Raw genomic sequence first — 15,490 nt, forward strand, 5'->3', positions numbered from 1 at the left:
TCACCATGTAGATATTCCACTACATTAATTACCAGGGAAATCCATATTAAAGCCACATGGAGAATTAGATTGGAAAATGTTTTCTAAAAGTCTGAAAATCTCAAACATTGACAGTGATCTAGAAAAATGGACACTTCCTGCTTGTAGGAATACAGAATAGTGCAAACACTTAGGAAAATACCTTGACATTTTCCAGTAAATTTAAAATGTGCCTACCCTGTAACATAACAACTCTACTCAAGACAAGTGCCGGGAAGCATGGATGAGATGCTCATAGCAGCATTATTTATCTTAACAAAACATTTAAAAAATAAAAATAAATACAAGTCCAGAAGTGTACAGTTTGTAACTTTACCACTAAAGTTTCCAAAGTTATATAGATGTGGAGTCTAACTATAAAGAAAAACAAGGGAATGACAAACAGATAATTTAGGGGTTTGGCTATTTCTGGGGGGGGGTGGGGAGGGAATATTATCTGGAAAGTTTATCATGGGGCTTCGATTGTATTCATGATTTCCACTTATTGTGATGCGCAGTAGATCTATAGGTAGGTGTCTGTATTGTCATTCTTTATTTTTGTTGTTGCTGTTAAACATGTATGTGTGTGTATGTGTGTGTGTGTGTGTGTGTGTGTGTGAATGTCTGGAGAAATCTCATAATACTAACAAAAGTAACTAGTTTTTTACCTCTCACAACTTATGCCACTGTGTCAGAATGGGCTTCTTGAATCACTCTGGAAGGGGTGGTTTTAGGAGACAGTTCCTGTTGGAACAATGGAACAAAGTCCTAGGATTCATCGTCATAGGGACTTTGGCCTCCATTTGGTGCTGATAAGAACAAGAAGGTTATACTAAAGTATAGCTATACAAGAGAATGCAAGATTGAAAGTTTCTATCAAGATAATCTTGGCACTTGGAAATCCTCATTATGATGAAACATTGTGCGGATGAATAGAATTCTCAGACTAGAAACGTGACACCCAACACTTGTGTGCGTTAATTAACTCGTGACCTCCATGTCTGTTGGGTGTCATGTATTCACAAGCAAAAGAAAGACTCTTCAGTAATTATAAACTACATATTTATGGAACTTTGTAACCCCCAAATACTGACTTGTCAGTTAGTCATTCAGTATTGATTAAGTTCTTATAAATTGTGCAGCTGGGCACTAACCATTCAGGAAATTCATTAAAAAAAATAGCCCTGTCCCCACCCTTGAGGAACTGACATTATATGTTTAATTACAATAGCTTGTGTTCAGTCTTAGAGCAGAGCTAACCTGGGACTATAATATCTGCAGAGAGAGAACTGAGAGTCAGAGAATAAAAATGCAGAAATGCAGAAGGTAATTGAAGGGAGGGAATGTTTTCAGAAAAAGATGATGTCAAAAGAATGGACACCTGTCCAATGTCAAGTGTCAATGTTGATGAGAATCAGGAAAATGATTATGGAACGGATAGAGTGGATGTCACCTGGATATCAACTAGATATGTAACCAATTATTAATAAGCCTCTAAGCTATGACATATGTAGGCCAATTTCCTAAAGCTCAAATAAAGCATAAAGGTTTGGATGCTCAAGTCATATTTGTCAAAATATTTATGCACTATATGTAGTAGCCAGAATGTCCAACAAGCAACTTTTAATTGTCTTGAGCTCTTGATTAAATAATTAAATTTGTTTGTAATTAGGTTAAATTGTTTATAAGAACTTGAACAAAATCATCTACAATGGAAAAACTTATATATCATAAATTGGAAGGGAAAGAAATATTATACAATAAATGTTTTGGGAAAATTGGTTAGATATTTGGGGAGAATTGATTTCAAATGTACTAAAGAATTAGTTGTTGGAAATCAAAATATAAAAATAAGACATAATTAGCTTAGCCTCCTAAATTTTAAAAACTTTTGTAGGTCAAAGAAATCATTCTTAAAGAATAAACAGGAAAAGTAAATTGCTAGAAAAATATTTGCAACACATGGGGTAAAAAGGTCAGTGTATCTTGATACATATAATGTTCACTGAAAAAAGAGTACTGAACCATAATAGTTGAACTGCCTAAAACACGAATATGAATAAACATAAATATGAACATGAATAAACATATATGAATATATAAGTATTAATGCTTTATAAATGCTGAATAATATGGAAATGGTTATTAATATCTTTAATTTTAGGGTTGTAAAACAAAGGAAATGACTACACACACACACACACACACACACATGCACGCGTGCACACACACACACACACACACACGTTTTTTTCCCTGACCTGATTAGCAAAGATTAAGGAAATGATCAAGCAAGGAGAATGTAGTGAGTAGGGCCATCATGTGACATTGTTAGTGACACTGTAAGCTGGTACAATTTCTTTGACAATTTGACAGTATTTACCAAGAGTTCTGATGAAATTAATTCCATGAGATTTCAACCCAATAAAACAATCACAAATTTTGAAAAAATGGTTTTTAAAATCAATTATCATATTGAATGAATAAAAGAGAAACAATCTGAATACTTAAGCCATGGAAGCGTGGTTAAGTAAACTATCTTACTTTTATATGATGGACTGTTATGTGATCAATAAAATACATAAAACCAAACAAAGAGGAATAAATATCTTTAGATGTGCATTGAAAAAATCTGTATGGAATCCATCACATTTCGATAGTGATAGATGATTATTTTCTAATTTTCTAAACTATCTCCAAAATCCATTTATATTACTTTTCCAATTGGAAAAAGGTATACAAGTCAGATGTTTCATGACCTAATGAAAAAAAAAAGATAAGAGAAGCAAGATAGTAAATTGAGGGCAGTGAGTAATGGAAACTAAAGTTAATGGATTTAGAACAGCGGGATGAATCTAGTTTCTGTGGATGGTTGTGGTGTTTTTTTGCTTTTTGTTTTTTTGTTTTTTCCAAATAGTCATCATAGAACATTGTTTTAAAACTGTGGTACAAAAGAAATCCAAAAGATCATAAGTGAATGCAATTCACATATGTGACCTCATATCTTATTGACATCAGAATATTCAGCTACTAAGTGATTTGTTTATTAGATTTCTATCTGAAGAATCAAATTTCTGGCTCTACATGGGTTTTTGACTTAAATTTGGGATTGAATTTCTGCTCTGCAACAACTATTGGTTTTGCAACTTGAAGAATGGTTCTTAAACTCTTTGAGTTTTGGTTTCCTCATCTGTAATATGGGCATAATACCTTTTCAAAGGGTATTTTTGAAGGTTAAGGTACTTTATGCACCTATCATAGTCCCTGATACCTAAGTGTTTGTCTTTATTAGATTAAAGTGTTTTGAAAAAGAAGCATTGAATTTTATATATTTTAGTATATATGAACACATATCCACATATGTCATGTATATATATTTATGTATAATATATAGTTAATATTTATATATATTTGTTTATATATAATTGTTAATATTTTAGTTTATATGTATACATATACATAGTACATATATATTTTAGGATATGTGTCGATGTATGAATAGTAAAACTTCATTTATTTTTGGGTGTTTTAACTTCTATTATTTTGGTCTATCAATTTTGTTTTTCGTACTCTACTGAGCTTCTAGATAACTTTCTCAAAATTCTAGATTTCCCTATTAGGGATTCCATAGCAATGGGAGAGAATCAGAAATGGATCTTCTTTTGTTTTGACTTCCATCAATCTTCACAACCAAGAAGAAACACAAATGGTCCCAATATCCATGTTCTCTGGGCAACATGTTTCATTTTTAGATATTTACAACAGAACCCAGAAATAATCTCTTCATTTCTTCTCAGGATTCTGCAAAACTGCCTCTCCGTTTTCCTTTGTGGATAAAGCAAAGTAAAGCCCAAGAAACGTCAGCAGAAATCCGGATGCAGGTTGGCTGCTATGCTGTCATGCTTCCCGATCTCGGCTGGTTAAGCAGCATTCAGTAGCTGGGAAAAGGGAACAGCCCTCTGCTCCTGCTCCTTTCTCTGCGGAGTAATATTTCAATCTTTGATGGTCAAGGTGGAGACCAAACTTTAAAAGATAGGACACAATGGCTTAGGCCATGAAAGTCTGGGCCAGACCATAAAGTTGAAGGTTTAGGTTCAAGTTGGAGGATTGGTAATAATTAATATACTTGCAGAACCAGCAAGCAAAGCAGAGAATGCACATGAGCTCATTGGTGTACAATGAATATGGCCCCTCAGTGACAACCTTGTCCCCTGCTGAGAGGCACCAAAGTTCAGTGGGCTGAGCACCTTTCATGAAGTGAGGAACTAGACCCCAGGATTAGAAGCCATTTAGGCTGGTGTGGAAAGAGGGTGCAATCATGAAGCAAACCTCAACCCTAATTATCTTAAAGCAATTGGATTTTTTTTTTAAACCAGGCCACAGGTACAGCAGATAGTTTATTTTATGGTTACTTCTGACTGTGCCATCGGGTCTTGAAACTGGAAATTTCAATGATCAAGCTTAGCTGAAATGCAAATGGACGTTCCAAGTTGCTTTTCGGAGAGTTGCTATGAACACGGAGAAAAGAGAGGGTATTAAAGAAAAATCAAAATGACATATAATATGCATTTTATTAGAGCTCACCAATGTATTTCAGTAAGTACTTTTAACTTACATCGTACGTAGAGAAAATTTTCATGTGTGATGGATATTTATAAGATGAACATCCATGTTATCACTCTCAGGTCAAAAACAGAACACTTCCAGCACCTCTAGGGTCTCCCCCCACCCCCTATGTTGTATACAGCCTCAATTCTGCTTTTCTCCTTTTCCTGATGGGTAACCACTATTATAAGTTTTTACATTTATTTTCTTGCTTTTTATTTTTATTTATTTTTTTCTTTTGTGTTTTCCTATCTATCTATCTATCCATTCATCCATCTACCAACCTACCTACTTATACTATTCCTATTCTTCACTTTAACCTTTCTATGTAAATGAATTTGTGAGAAGGTATAAAATTAAAATTGGCAATAATATTAGTGGGCATGATAAAAATATTCGTGGACATGGTATTTTATTTTTAAAATTAAAAGAGATGTCAATGGATTTTCTTCATTGATTGCAATCATGTTTGTGACATTTGGTTTTAGAGTGACTCTATTATATTAAGAATGGATCCTTTCTCTCCTGCCTCTTTCCTTTGCTCATTTCTGTCTTTCTCCTTTCTTATTTCCAAAGTGGTACAGAAGAATGTATTTTTATAGGAAAACCTCAAGCAATAACAAAAGTTAAACAATTAAAGTTGAAACTTTTCTTTTTTTATTGTTGTTGTTTTGAGTCTTTTTAAATTTTGTTTTGTTTTTTGTTTTTTTTCAATTTTATTTTTTATTTTTTATAATTTACATCCAAATTAGTTAGCATATAGTGCAACAATGATTTCAGGAGTAGATTCCTTAGTAGATTCAATGACTTGAAGCATAAAAGTTATTTAATATTTGCTTGGTGAAAGGTCCAGAGGTTTGAAATTAGTTACATACATTTTTTTTTGTATTTTCACAAATATACTTATTACACAATAAGAAGACATGTCTGCTTTTGAATTAGGATTGTGTAAGTCTATTAATATTTTGGAAATTCATGTCACTAACTTCCTCTTGCCAAAAGTTGTTGGCTTATAGGAAATGCATGACTAAAAAGATCTTTATAGCCATTTTTTCTCCATTCCATACTGCATGCCACGTTGTCAAAGGGTCAGGGAGCATTAATTCTCAGATTGACGTAAAATACCGCCTCAATTTTGCGTGCTGTATCATGAAAACTTTTCCTTGGGAGAAGTGGCAAAGTATCAAAGACATTGTTTCTTTCCTAGTTCCAGTTTATCAAAAAGATTGGGATTCATGAGAAGCAGTGACATCATTCCATAGCCAAAAGCAACACAAATTTACATAGAAGCAGACCAGATTTACCATGGATAATCCTCGATTCATATAATCAAGAGCTACTGAAGTGTACTTACTTCCTATTTTTATCTGTATTTTTAGTAAAACCATTTTGGTAAGTTTTTAGTTCCTGTTTCCATCTCAGTTTAGCCACTGACTTCAACAGCACAGCACATTTTATTCAACAACCACCTAAATCTATCATGATCCCCTAATCTCCATATTGTCTTATTTCTGGAAAGTTTTGAAATTAGTCATTACCATAATCCCTCTGCTTAGCTACAGAATATTCTGCAATACTCATTACCAAGGAGTGGCTTTGTGGGTTTTTTTTTTTTTAGAAACAAAAACTAAATTCCTAACCCATGAGAAATCAAGTTTCAGTGATTTTAAATGAATTATGTGAAATACAGAGGGCAAGGGTTTATATCTCCTCCAGAATCTTAGAGTCATTCTGATAGTTGGGATAATTTTCTGCGTGTTCTGTTTTTGAAGGGAGCAAACCTTTCTATTTATTTTTCCTCAGCAAGTATAAATTGCATACTTTCGGGTTGAATTAGGAAATTCTTTTCAGAAAATAGCTATTGTTTTACGTAACCCAGATTGAATACAGTTATTAGTTTAACATAAATCCAGGATTTCCCAAGTTCTCATCCACAAAGTGAGCATAGACATTTTGAGGGTTGTATTTGAGAGCCCAGCAACCTCAGAATGGATGGGGAACGACGACATCATGTTGTGGATATTGAGCAAACCTCAACAGAGCTGGTGAGTACCAATACCTTTTAATGGCTTTCATGTCTAATAATCTTGTTTGCAACATTTAACATTTAACCTTCCAAGAAAGTTCAGTTGCATTGTTTCTGATTTTGCTATTACAAGATGAATGGAATCTAGGACGTTATTACCAGAAGTCACGAGGGTTGAGGCTGTTATTTAACATGCCAGATAGTGCTTTCACATCATTTAGGAATTGTGTATTAGACTTTGCTTAAATTTAGATATTTTGTCTAAATTTTGGCATTTATATATAAGGTACCAGTAGATAGAATTCTTAGTAAATTATTTGAAGTGTTTATAGCAAATATTGATTATTTTTTATTTTAGTTTATTTATTATGAAAATTATTGTATATTTTAATCTAATGAAAACATTTATTCTCATTGGCCTACTTGCATTTAAAATAGTAATTTATGGAAAATGTCTCATTGGGAAGCTTATGCTGCAAATGTGTTACTCTAGTAATATAAAAATCATATTTCTTAGAAAGTATATGGAGTCTCATTCATCGTTCAAACAAATCTGTTCATTTTACACAGGAGGAATTGAAACATTAAGAGTCCAGCTAGCTAGTGGCAGAGTTAGAAATAGAACTCAGATTTCTCACATATAATCTCATTATAAGAAACTACTTGTCAGAAATCTTGACTACTATTATGTTCATAATAAGGAAAAATGAATTTTAAATCAACTTGAGGTTGTAGAACCAAGAGACAAATCAGAAAAAATAAATACAAAGGTAAGATTTGATAAGAGTTGTTTTGCCACTTGAACGTTTTACTTGTGAAGGTTTTACAGTTTCAGCATTCAACAGCTAGACCATTGGAAACGTATTTTACAGGATGCCTCATACTTCAGGGAAGCTACCAAGTGTCATCGCTTTAATATCATATATACATCACTTTATTTCCTTCCCCTTTTAATTTACGTTAAATATGACTTATGGTATTTCCCCACATGCTAAAATCTATGCAATTTATTCCATTAAGTCAAATGATTAGATAATCATGCTAAACAAACAAACCCAAACAGTAAAACTGACTTCTGAGACAGTGAAAAGAAATGTTTGGATTTCCCATTTTTTACCAATCTGACAATCTATAACTTCTTAGATTCCACAGCATGATGGGTAGAAAAATTTTTTTTTACAATTACCATATGAGTTTATTTGCTAATTTTAGAGAATTTGCAAAATATAGAGAATAACAAAGAAAACAGAACATACCCATGATTCCTCCCAGAAAAAACTCACTGCTAATATTTTGTTTCTTGTCTCCTCTCTCATCCAATCTAATTTTATTCTTTTGGGTACTTTATTTTGCCACATGAAATTTTTGTTAATTTTCTTGTTTTTCCTCAAAAAATCCCATAAAGATATTAATTAAAATTCTGGAGAATTAATTAAAATTCAGCTTATACTGCTGAAGCTTTTTTTAATTATTATTTTTAATGTTTATTTTTAGAGAGAGAGCGTGAGCAGGGAAGGGGCAGAGAGACAGGCAGACATAGAATCTGAAGCAGGCTCTAGGCTCTGAGCTGGGTTTGATCTCACAAACTGAGAGATCATGACCTGAGCCAAAGTTGGACGCTTAACCAACTGAATCGCCCAGGTGCCTCTGAAGCTTTTTATAAGAGGACATTTACCCAAATTGTCTTTTTGCTTCCCAGTAAAATTTTGTGGTTTTATTTATGTAAGTCATATGGCATTTGATATGCTTAGCCATTTTAAATTGCTTTACTACACGAATAGTGGTTGCTAATACATGTACACACACGCACACGCACACACAAAACAAGTGCTGTTACATATATTTTTCATATTTTTATAATGAGCCAACATGATGAGTTCTTATTACTTTTGAGATGTTGTATGGTTGATTATTTGAGATTCTGTTTGTAGACAATCATATCATGTACAAATAATGTTAATTTTATCTTCACATTTCTGTTATTCATACATATCGATGAGAACTTCTAGAAAAACATTACCTGATATTGGTGGTAGGAGACATTTTTTCACTTCTCCTGACTTCAGAGGAATGTGCCTGATGCTTTACCATTAAATATGATGTTTGTTACTCATTATTTTGAGGAAAACATTCCTTGTTACATTTGGAAATTACTATTTTATTTTTAGATTTTTGAGATTTGCATTGTTTGTCTGCTTTCATCAGGATTGAATGTCGAAATTTGTTAAAATGATCCTTGGGCATCTATTGAATCGATCATTTTATTTTTCTTCATTGATCATTTGATGTGAAAAATGTATTTGTACAATTCATATCATCAAACCATTTATTAGAGTTTCAGATTCTCCTAGAACTTGGTTGGTTCTTCATCTAATACATATTGGACTCACATCATTTATATGTGCTTCATTTGTTTATGTTCCTGGATAAAATAAACTTTCTTCATCTTTAACAATAAGAGTTATTTGTTTGTTTGCTTGTTAATTTAAAAATTCTTTCTCTGCAGTTGCCCAGAAATCCATACTGTTTGAATGAAGGAAGACAGTGTGGTTGTACATTGCCCAATGTGACCCTCCAGCCACAGTGGGTAAGATTTAGGGCCTGGGGGAAGGGGAATCTTCAGTAGTCCTGAGGAACACTGGTGAAATGGGGCAGGCAGGCCCTACTCTGCAGACTCTTCTGGGATCTCCTGTCGCCTCACTGTCCCCATGTCCTTTGGCTACTCTGCACTTCTCCGTGCTGCCACTCCACAAGCTCCTGGCGACACCTGGGACTCATGGCCCCCAATAGTTTATTAGGGCTCCCTTCTATTCCTTTAAGACCCTGCACCATACCAGAGTTAATAAGTTTTGTATCTTGATGTCTTTCCAAGCTCAATGAGAGTCCTCTTATGTATGTTTAAGAGATAAAAATGTAATTAAAAAATATTTTTGTAATTATAAAATTTCAACACATAATTTGAAAATAGGAGATCACAAACAATGAGCAAAAGAATACCTGCCATTGTCCATCAGTCAAAGGTAACTTTGAGTGATGTAAAATAACTTGAGTAGCTGATAATTACTTAACAGTGATTGAGACGGCATTTGAGATGATGTGATAAGGCATTTGAGATGATGCCTTATTGCTTTAGTACAAAGGAGTAATTTAGAAGGGACATTTTGTCCTCATGGACTTGAAAACAAGGGCTGTGTGTGTGTGTGTGTGTGTGTGTGTGTGAGAGAGAGAGAGAGAGAGAGAGAGAGAGAGAGAGAAGGAATGAAAGAGACAGCTAAGAGACAGCTGATAAACTACTTTAAATTATAGCATGTGGAGTAATTGAAATCAATTACCTAAGTCACTTCTATGTAATTTGCTGAAATATTTTTCATACTTCATTGCAGGTTACAGCAAAACCATGGTCACTCTGGAAAACATTTCTGGTGTGTCTCTTGGCCTGTCTAATTGCCACAACTCTTGTTATTCTGGTCTTATATTTTGTCCACTTTGGCAAGCACACCAACAGTACCACTATCATCATTCATGCAGATGGAAAGTCGAATCATGTCACCTGCATCCCTGATTCTATCCCATCTCCTACCTCATCAACCCTACCTGGATCTTCTACCCCTGCAGCCACCCAAAGCTCCTCTGCCAAGGTGTCTCCATCCTCCATGGAGACAACTGAAATAACAACACTGGACCATGAAGTTATCATTGAAGAGAACTTTTGAGCCCTTAGCTCTCCTCAAGCCAGACCAACACCCTTACCCCAAAGGAGGCATGTCCAGGTGTTCTCTCTTCCTGCCAATGGGTTGCAAAGCATTTGGCTTCATGAGAGCTTGCTCCTCCCCCTCCACTCATTTGCTATATTCCCATATGGTAATGACTCAGTCTTGGGCCCTCCAGTGTTCAAATGATTGGAAAACATTTTTTTTTTTTCAACTGAGGCTGATTGATTCATTCAGGCTGGGGCCCAGTGTTTTCTTTCCATCCCTCCCATACAACCAACTTTATTCTCCACAAATAGTGGTTTCAACTGCTGAAGAGGCTGCCAGGAGGATGCTGCTCTACTTAGATCTCTGCCTGTTGGTTCTGAAGCCAATATTTACTACCTAGCTATTGATTATTTTCTAATCTCATAACTTCCCTATTTTCAGCATTTATTTTCCAGTAGGGAGAAGGAAATGTTCAACTAAAGTGGTTAATGAGTCGGGGGCCTGGGTGGCTCAGTTGGGTAAGCGCCCAACTCTTGGTTCAACTCACGTCATGAGCTCACAGTTCATGGGTTCCAGCCCCACATCAAGCTCTGGCTGACAGCACAGAGCCTGCTTAGGTTTCTCTCTCTCCCTCTCCCTGCCCTTTCCCTGCTCGCTCTCTTTCTCTCTCAAAACAAATAAATAAACTTAAAAAACTAAAGTGGTTAATGAGCAAGAGTTTTTAAATACCTATTGGTCAGTACAGAGGCATTTCTCTTGGGAAATTCAGAAAAGAAGTCAGTGAAGTTAGGAATAATCAAGGAAGATTTTGGAGAAGGACTAAAAGTTGAAAAAGGATGAAAATTTGGACTTACATAGAGATCATTAAATAGAAAATGAGAGGGTTAAGGGGGTTTAATAGATTTAAAATCAAAAGCACACTTAGGAACACTTCAAATGTAACAAGTGATGTATTTTATATTTCTGAAGTTTCACTGATATTGTCAATATTATTTTCCATATTTGATATTTTGCTTAGTCTCCAAACTACTATAAATTTACTTACAAAATTTGTATTTCGTACTACAAGTTTGAGAGCACATTGCTTGTAATTTGCTATGAAACACAAGACTTATTCAATGTTATTTATATTCTGAGTGTTTAATACTCACTGAAAGCATACATGTTTCATTCTGGGAAAGACTTTAGAGTTAAATTAACCTGCCCATTCCACCCCCAACCTCCAAACTCTACAAAAATGGAAGAGCGTTCCAGATAAGGGGGCTCCTACCCAAAGACTCAGCCCTATAGCCTATACCCAAGCCACTAAAGCCTTGGTATCCAGCTTCCAACTTCTGCTTGTCTTTTGTGCACCATTAAAAGTTCTAAAAGCATTGTTTTGTTTTCCTAAAGCAAAAGACTTTGTGTTCTCTATCATTCTAGGTTGAGTTGCTGCAGGCAACAATAAGTCATGTAAATTAGCATGACTTTGAGGTCTTACTGAGTAATTAGACTCCACAAAAGAAAGATCAGAAATACAGTCATTCCTTACAAAATTGTTATATATGGACAACTAGTATTATTTTTCAGACACCAAGAAATGTAAAAATTTTAGTCTTTATTTATTTATTTATTTTTTTAATGTTTATTAACTTTTGAGAGAGAGACAGAGAAGGAGACACAGCATCTGAAGCAGGCTCCAGAGCTGTCATTGCAGAGCCTGATACGGGGCTCGAACCCATGAACTACGAGATCGTGATCTGAGCCGAAGTCCAATGCTTAACCAACTGAGCCACCCAGGTGCCCCCAAATTTGAGTCTTTAAAGAATATATATTTTTTATACCACAAATATCATTTGATAATACAATTCAAGAATGATGAAAGTCAGGATGCCTGGGTGGCTCAGTCAGTTAAGCATCTAACTCTTGATTTTGTCTCGGGTCATGATCTCATGGTGGTGAGACTGAGCAGGATGATGGCACAGAGCCTGCTTGGGATTCTCTCTCTCCCTCTCTCTCTCTCTCTGCCCCTCCCCTGCTCTCTATCTCTTCCTCTGTTTAACAGAAAAAAGAAAAAAAATGATGAAAGTTGTTATATAAATTTTAGAAAAAAAATCATAAAGCTCTAGATAAGATTAATAAACATAAGGGAGTAAGTGTGCATGCGTTTTCCCCCAGGCAATCTTAACCCAAGTCATTTCTATTGAATTTTTGATTTAAAAGCTTATGAAGAAGAAAGACTAAAAGCACTAGGTTTAAATGTACTTTCTGATATGACTTAAACTTTTTGATATAAAAGTTAAAAAAGTATTTTTAAAAAGACCTAAAATAAATTTACTGCTAACTAAAAAAAAAAAAAAATTTGTATTCTAGAAGACATGCTAAGTTGTAATAGGAGCTGTTGTTTACTTCCCTTACTTTTAGAGATAATACAGAATGCAGTATGGTAATATGGAAAGGATAGCTTCTTTACGTTTAAGGAGAATCTTAGCAATGGATTTCCCATGTTAAATATTGGGGTGGAGGATATTGCAATTAAAGTTATCTGAGATCATTAGATTTCTGGGCTTGTGACTAATGATGTGAATGAACTCCTTGGTTCTTGTTTTTTGCTTTAGACTTTCAGTTTTAAAAGTTTAATAAAATGTTAAAATAGTAAACAGAGTTGTGGGAAATATCTTCACAAATTAAAATACACGTCTCGAACAAAAATTTTACAAAGTACTATGAAAATACTAAGTGCGCATAGTCAATAAATAAGTAATCACCCAGTTTTAGTGGTTTATTCAACAAATATTAAAACCATATAGAAGTCTAATATTTATTATTTCAAAAATTTATTCACCACACTTGGTCGATTGTGACATATTTTATTTAAAAAAAATTTTTAATGTTTAATTATATTTTAGAAAGAGAGAGAGAGAGAGAGACAGAGAGTGTGTGTGAGCAGTGGAGTGACAGAGAGAGCAGGAGACACAGAATCTGAAGCAGGGTCCAGGCTCTGAACTGTCAGCATGGAGCCCAATGTGGGGCTCGAACCAACAAACTGTGAGATCATTACTTGAGCCGATGTCGGACGCCCAACCGACTAAGCCACCCAGGTGCCCCTGTCGTGACATATTTTAAATTAGTCAGGAACCTTCTCGATATAAAACTTCTGTGCATAGACTTTTGTGAGAGTATCATTTGTTCTTAAATGCAAAGTAACTTTATGTAGGATTAAATGTTAAGCTTTCAAATACGCTTCACTAAATTAGAGTGTAATTAACTGCTTTAGAAGCTTTACTGGAATATGTCCTAATGGGCATTTCTTCCCCCCAAAGCCCATTTATCTATACTGAAAATCTGTTGTAATAGGTAGCCCTGCTCTATGATGACATCCACAGTATTTTAGGGAAGCCTTTCAACAGGTACACTATTTAAGCCAGTCACTCTGATATTGTGCAGTTTCAAAAGACTTTGAATTTTGGAACTATAGTTCCATCTGACTCCATCTTTGGCCCTCCATCTTGTTCTGGCCTGTTCAGTGACTTCCCCTACGTGTTCCATGCCCTGTGGAAATTAAGGTATAACCTGCCTGGAATGTGGGAAAGCTTGTTCGGAGTTTGATCTTTCCTAAAGTGGCACACAGAAGGCTCCACTTTAGATAACCAGCAGAGAACCTCTGGTGCACACAGATGGTACCACTTTAGGTAACTACCCTGTGACCGCCCCACCATGCCCCTTGCTCTATAAAAACTCGGGATTAAGGGCTGGACTCGGTGGAGAATAGGGGTAGAAGATAGCTCTGCAGTTACAGTGAGTCATTTTCTGCCTGATTCCCCACTGTCGGTAAGTCACCTTGAATAAAACCCTGTAAATGGTATAGAGAGGTTTGCTTCAGTTTTCAGTCTCAGAGTGCCTTCTCTTTGGGCTACTGACCTTCCTCCACCTAACAATGGGCAAGTCAGCTGGGAGACTGAAAACCAAAGCGTGGGTACAGGGGAAAGACCATTGTTTGTGGGAGAAATCCCAGGTTGGCCAGCCACCCCCATGTGGCGCAACTTGCCCGCTTTGGAGCATTTCAGACTAGTGCAAACAGGAATGCACCCTATCCCTGCCCCCTGCCAGCCAAAAGCCCAAGGCATTGTTAGATATCATATCTGAAACAGTAGGGGTGGGAGGAGAGGAAGGAAATGGAGATGGGAAAGTGAATAAGCTATTGCGGTAGTAGTTTGGCCATTGATCTATGCATTATTAGATGCCAGGGAAAAGGAATTACTAGTAAGGAGAGAATTGGAACAAATAAGTGAAGTGTGTTTTTAGAAGTGAGGCTTTGGAAAAGGATATAGGAACCCCTGTTCCTCTAATATGGACATTATGTCCAAAAGAATCCAACAGCAGGAAGAATGCTTGGAAACTATGGCATTTAAGATGGCAAAGATGCACGGGCACAGATTGTTACACACTAAAGTGGGAACTGTATCCCAAGAGAAGTGGGACCCTAAATCATGCGATCCCTGAGATAATGACTCCTCTGATGAGTACCTATCATGGAGGAGCAAAATGATGTATGGGCACACCTTCTGATTCAAAGACCCAGGCCACTTGTGAGCCTGGGGATGATAAGAAGTTCACACTAGTGAGAAAATAACTATGAGGGACTATTCCACTGAATTAGTGGAGCTAACCAGCTGCTTTAAGCAAATGGGCTTGGAAGGTTGGCTTCTTGGGTGTTATGACGGTGGGATACTGGGGGAGATATGTTAAGTGGGTTTGAGATGTCAAAATGGCCTCAGTTACTGCTCAACCTGCTTTGTGACAAAGATGATGCAGGCATGGGTGAGAATCTAGGTGCTTAGCTAATTTGATTGGATAAATACTAACATTACCATAACCTGGCTTAAATAAAGGGGATATTGCCCCTGCTCTTCACTATGCTGGACCTTTAAGGGAGAACTATAAGAAATTACAGGTGAACTAGGAATAAAACATGCCTTTGCCCAGCATTTTAGAGGCCCAGGCAAAGAATTATTTTCCTCTGGTAGGAAAGACCATATCTTACAGTTAGCCCTGGGGCCATGGTAGGAGACTTTAGTATCTGTTCTTGCCCCTATGGTTAATCGGCCCATTACTATAGTAGCTGTTATGATGGCTGACTAAATGAAACCGAAAGAATCTGTCC

General features: G+C 35.8%; 1 protein-coding gene across 1 annotated transcript; it reads left to right on the top strand.

Annotated features, from left to right (window-relative positions):
- The first annotated feature begins 6,271 nt into the window (after positions 1-6,271).
- On the top strand, positions 6,272-12,986 carry LOC122470786 (dynactin-associated protein-like). The gene is made up of 3 exons (XM_043558881.1): positions 6,272-6,668; positions 9,156-9,236; positions 10,033-12,986. Exons 1-3 carry the CDS (start codon positions 6,612-6,614, stop codon positions 10,360-10,362), a joined length of 468 nt encoding a protein of 155 aa, XP_043414816.1. The 5' UTR covers positions 6,272-6,611; the 3' UTR covers positions 10,363-12,986.
- The last annotated feature ends 2,504 nt before the right edge of the window (positions 12,987-15,490 follow it).

Source organism: Prionailurus bengalensis, chromosome D3 (assembly GCF_016509475.1).
Source record: "Prionailurus bengalensis isolate Pbe53 chromosome D3, Fcat_Pben_1.1_paternal_pri, whole genome shotgun sequence".
In the NCBI taxonomy this organism is placed as follows: domain Eukaryota; kingdom Metazoa; phylum Chordata; class Mammalia; order Carnivora; family Felidae; genus Prionailurus; species Prionailurus bengalensis.

Excerpts from the sequence above, each read along its gene's own strand:
- LOC122470786 (XM_043558881.1), top strand. The coding sequence starts at position 6,612 with ATGGATGGGGAACGACGACATCATGTTGTGGATATTGAGCAAACCTCA. Across the intron at positions 6,669-9,155 it reads AGCAAACCTCAACAGAGCTG|TTGCCCAGAAATCCATACTG; the intron begins GTGAGTACCAAT and ends CTTTCTCTGCAG. Across the intron at positions 9,237-10,032 it reads TGACCCTCCAGCCACAGTGG|GTTACAGCAAAACCATGGTC; the intron begins GTAAGATTTAGG and ends ACTTCATTGCAG.